General features: G+C 40.9%; 1 protein-coding gene across 1 annotated transcript in view; it reads left to right on the top strand.

The window, feature by feature from the left end:
* The first annotated feature begins 1319 nt into the window (after positions 1-1319).
* Positions 1320-4971, top strand: part of LOC116093322 (calcium-activated chloride channel regulator 4A-like) — a 21199-nt gene continuing 17547 nt past the window's right edge. The window contains exons 1-3 of the mRNA XM_031374659.1: positions 1320-1481; positions 4181-4321; positions 4467-4614. Coding sequence (XP_031230519.1) covers positions 1320-1481; positions 4181-4321; positions 4467-4614 — 451 coding nt within the window. The remainder of the gene's footprint in view (positions 1482-4180; positions 4322-4466; positions 4615-4971) is intronic.

Below are 4971 nucleotides of genomic sequence, written 5' to 3'. Positions count from 1 at the left end.
TATGTGAGACACAAAGTGAGCAGAAGAGGGAATTATTAATAAAGTAAGATAAGAAGTTATCTAAATTGGCAGAGATCAAGCTTCCTTCTAAATATCTGTGCATACCCAAAGAGAAATGCCAGGGTCAGCTTAGCTCAGAGAAGCAGTCCTTTGCAGTGACTAGAGAGAATGCAGGGACTCATGGCTACTTAAAGTGCTGAGACCGCATGACCTAAATAAGATATTTACACTGTCCCCCTCAAAGGTTCAGGGAACATCACAAGAGAGGACAGAAGGAATGAACAACTGGTTATAAAATCATTCCTTCAGAGCATGACACAGCCATTGCAATCATGATCTAAGAGGAGATCAGGCTGCCTGCACAGGGTCTCACAAGGCTAGGCCTGTCACTCAGGGAGGAACACAAGGGGCCTACACTTCCTAGGCTAACTACTGGCTATTGATGCTTTCTCAAGGAGAGGCTGTCACAGTTTTCAGTCGTGTATCAATGATGAGCTCACTGACCTCCAACATATAGTTCCCAAGGCATGGACTCATAGATGGCCCTAACTAAACTTAGTAGGTCACACAGCAACAAAAAGATGTGCATGTGGCAACAGGACTTGTAGGGAGGTGGTGGTGAGGGAGATGACTGGAGATGTGGTGAAAGTAAGCAGAATGGATTCTGTACGTTCTGTTACGTATGTTCTTTCAAGCAACAAGTTCAATTAATGAAAATTTCTGTTGTTTTTCCTTCCTCAACAGTGAGTAGCTAAGTATGATGTAGAAAAACAGGTCTGTTCCTGTATAGTAGGGAAGGTTTGTTTGTTTGCTTGTTTACACTACTAGTGACTTCATCAAATCTCTTTCAATGTATCAGGGGCTTGACAGAATGGAATTTCAAGCTCATTTTACCTATCATTTTATCTCTATCATTGTTTAGATGAGAGAGAGTATAGATAATAATTAATCTATTGTACAAAATGGAGGCAGGATTTTAGAATGACTGTACAATTTATTGTGGTTCTATTTTATGACACTATTCTATACAAAATTACAAAGTCTGTATGTATGATTAGGGAAATAACTGAAAATGGTAAGCAATGTATTATGTCTCAAGAAGAGATGGTGCTATGTATTTTATTATTTTCTGATCACTTTAACCATTACCAAAAAAAAAAAAAAAGTATTAGATAACCTGGTTATGTGTTTCCCTGTACATGAACTTTGACCTTTGTCCAGTCACCATCACTCAATCTGCTAACAGGTGATTTTTAGGAGTATATATAGACCTGACAAAAGACACAGAGAAAGAAAGGGCTCTGGGCGAGCAGGCTGGAATGATGGCATTCTCCAGGGGGGTTGGTATCCTCCTCCTCCTGTACCTGCTACAGGGGTCAGACACTTCCTTGGTAAGGCTGCATGAGAATGGTTATGAAGACATCATCATTGCCATTGATCCTGCTGTGCCAGAAGATGCAACCATAATTGAACGCATAAAGGTAAGAAAATGGGCTTTTTCCTATTTGAGTTATGAAGAATAAAACGGTTAATAGGAAGAGTAAGAGTTACCATGGAAACCTCTGAAAGCTTTGAGAAGTTTGAAAACAGAGCAGACAGTTTAGGAAGGCATGGATTGAGATGAAGGCTCTAAGACATTCCAGATGGAGGTTCTAGAAGTTCTAGAAGGGAGAGATACTATCTCCTCACTGTAAGATCAAAGACGAAGCAGAGAGCCCCTCTGATCTTCAGCTTCCTTGCCTACTGTTTAGAAGTTGGATTCCTGTTCTGTTTTTGTTACTTACTTGTTTATTGTGCATGCATACACATGTGCTTACAATACCATTGAGGAAAGAGAAGTAAATGAAAACAAAAAGGAATTATAGGTCTGCCTTCTTTTTCAGGGTCATCAGTAACATCAGAGTGAGTGGGAGAGTAGACTTGATGTTAGTAGGTTACTGTGGAGCATGCTGCCTCAGGAGAGCAGGACAGAGCATAGCACAGCTCTAACAGGCAAGCGTGTTTCCTGCAGGGAAGCCCTCACATAAGCCCCACTCATGATGTGACATGTGAGCAGACACCAAGACGAGAGCCTTGTATGAGTAATAACAGCTTGGTTCATCAAGGAAACAGTGAATCAGCTGGAGGAAGAGTGTATTACACTGAAGCTGGGAGAGGCTCATGTAGTGGCAGAGCCCAGACTATTGGAAAGCTCATCTTTACATTCCCTCTGAGTAATGAGACTCCATGAAAGAGCTTAGCAGAGGATGTGTGCACTTTGGGGCCTATTCTAGGACCACTCTGTCTACCTGAAACCACAGAAGGCTCAGTCATATCCCATCACTGTATTAATGTAGCATAGGGGTGCAAAAGGAGCCAGGCTATGGTTATGGACAGGGGTATTGTCTGAGACAAGGTGTCAGGAGTGATTCAAAGGATGCTGAACATATTTGGAAAGTATCAAAGACAACATACTTGTTGATTTATACTTGTGTGGAAAGGAGAAGGTAGAGAGGAAATGTGAAGAGGCAAGGCAAACTTTCCCACTTTGGTTTAAATATTTGTAGAGGACTTTTGTCAGTTGGGAATGGAAACTGTAAGAAAGAGCTGTACCTGGGGAGGAGGTGTTAACTCAGGGTGGTTTCAAATTGAGGTGCATTTTGACATCCAGATAGAAGAGACAGAAATCTGAATTCATGGAGAGATGGAAAATGTGTACTTAGATAAAAGTTAGAGAGGATCAGTGTGTAGAGGATGTGAATCTACCAAGTGGTTGCAAACAGAGAAAGAGGCCCCCTCACTAAACCTAGGACTTTAGTTTACTACAAGGTCTCAGATAGTTAGCTCTCCATGGCCTAGAAGAATGCTGCTATCTAAGAAAGCTAGTTGAGTCATGGAGACTCTTAAGGAAGTGCAGTTCCTTGGATTTATGCAATACACAATGTACACAGTGGTACACAGCAAGCCTACTGGACCAATTCATAACTCAGTTTGAACCACCACTACTCTGTTATCTCCTATGTACAGAGAGTACTCCCTTCCTGAGGAACATGGAAGCCTAAATTTATCTTGTTTTGAAAAAAGGCATCAGGGAGAAAGATAAATATTTTATCTTCCTTCTGTTTGTGCTAAACAGCTTCTGGGCCACTTTAGTTCTTCACAGCCTTCCTGCACTGGACCTTCATTCTCTGGACTCTGACACTCTGACTAATCTCGTGACTATACACTAATCAGTTTGCAGACTCTTTACAACGCATGTGAGTCAGAGTGATGGACTCTCAGAGGGCAGCTGGGTGAAAGATGGAGGCCATCAGGAGCAGTAGGCTTATGTTAAAGCTGGAACCATCACAGGGGTCTGTCCTGATAGACACAGCAGCGGAGACCCAGATGGCTCCTGCACAGTGAAGACATATTTGTTTTTATTTATTTTATGTTATTTTATATTTGTTTATATTTTACTGCCCTCTGAGAGACCTTGTTATAAGGAACAGTGACCTTAATTGCTCTTCATACATGTTTTTCTTTATTAGACAGTGACTCTCTGGACAGAGAAATCCTCTAATAAATTGCAGTGGCTTTGCACTTAAGATAATGCGAGAAATTGAGTATTTTCATGTTGAGTAACAGTTCTGTGATCATTTTTTTTACATGTGCTATGGAGTGTTACCCTGCCCTCCAAGGACCCAACCTTCCCACCTCTCCCAAGAGTATGGAAAGAAAGTGCCGTCCTGATAAAGCTCCTGTGAGCTGTTCTCCTTAGCATGCATCTGCTAGAGCTGGCTTTGGTTCATCTCTGGAAATTAGGAGTGTCTTTAGTCTACTAAGGGTAAAGTAACCAGGCTTCAGACATTCCATAGGCCAACCAAAAAGTGTTCACATGGATAGTGGATCCAAATAAATGACTCTAAACCCCAGGTATATAGCTATGTAAATCAATTATTGTAATTTCTAAGAACATGCCCCAAGCCGTCTTTTGAGGTGAGATGACTGAGGACCTGGAAGCTTCTCCAGGTGCAGAGTGAAGCAAGTTTTGGATGGACAGAGGTCAGGTTAAAAGGGTGGGCAGAGCCTGCTGGTGAATGAGCTTGATGAACGGCTACTTTTGTAGTAACAGCTTAACAGAATACACAGGAGAAGCGGGGCTGAGACATGATTCCACTCTCATGATCACTTTTACACATCTGTTTCCCTTTGATAATAGGAAATGGTGACTAAAGCATCCACACACCTTTTTGAAGCTACAGAAAAAAGGTTTTTCTTCAAAAATGTGTCTATATTAATTCCTGAGAGCTGGAAAGACAGTCCCCAGTACAGGAGGCCAAGACAGGAGAGTTACAAGCATGTAAGTATCAAGTTTTCCTCTAACTACGACAAAAAAGTGATTTGTGCTGCTTGCTAGCTTTGCTACCAATTTATTGGTTCAGAATTTGTCTAAATATTGTCTTTTCCGTTCTTCGAGTGTTAATGATCTTTTTAAACATCCTCAGGCTGATATTAAAGTTGCACCTCCCGCCCTTGAGGGCAGACATGAGCCCTACACCCGGCAGTTCACACAGTGTAAAGAGAAAGCAGAATACATCCACTTCACCCCTGACTTTGTACTGGGGAAAAAACAAGATGAATATGGAGATTCAGGTGAGGAATTTGGTTTAAACATTGCATGTTTGCAACAAGCAACACTCTACTCTCATTAAATAAGCAGATTGGAACAGAAATCCTTGGAATCAAATCTTGATTCCTGTATTAGCTTTATGAAGTTAAACAAGTGATTTATTTTATAGTGTTTATTCCAAGTCATTTAAATTTTCTCAGAATTTGATGCAGTAGCTGATGTAATCTACATAATCTACAATAGAATATCTATATCTTTCTTCAATATCAACCCCCTTAGGTGCATTTTTAATCTTTTTTTCCCTAAAGTTGTACCCTGAAAATATCTATACAGCAGAGTTCTGTATATCTGATTAGGCTGTTGACAGGGTTGGTACTTGG

This window comes from Mastomys coucha, unplaced genomic scaffold (genome assembly GCF_008632895.1).
Source record: "Mastomys coucha isolate ucsf_1 unplaced genomic scaffold, UCSF_Mcou_1 pScaffold16, whole genome shotgun sequence".
NCBI classification, from domain to species: Eukaryota; Metazoa; Chordata; class Mammalia; order Rodentia; family Muridae; genus Mastomys; species Mastomys coucha.
The sequence above is the reverse complement of the archived record's forward strand: the minus strand, read 5'-3'. Positions and strand labels throughout refer to the sequence as shown.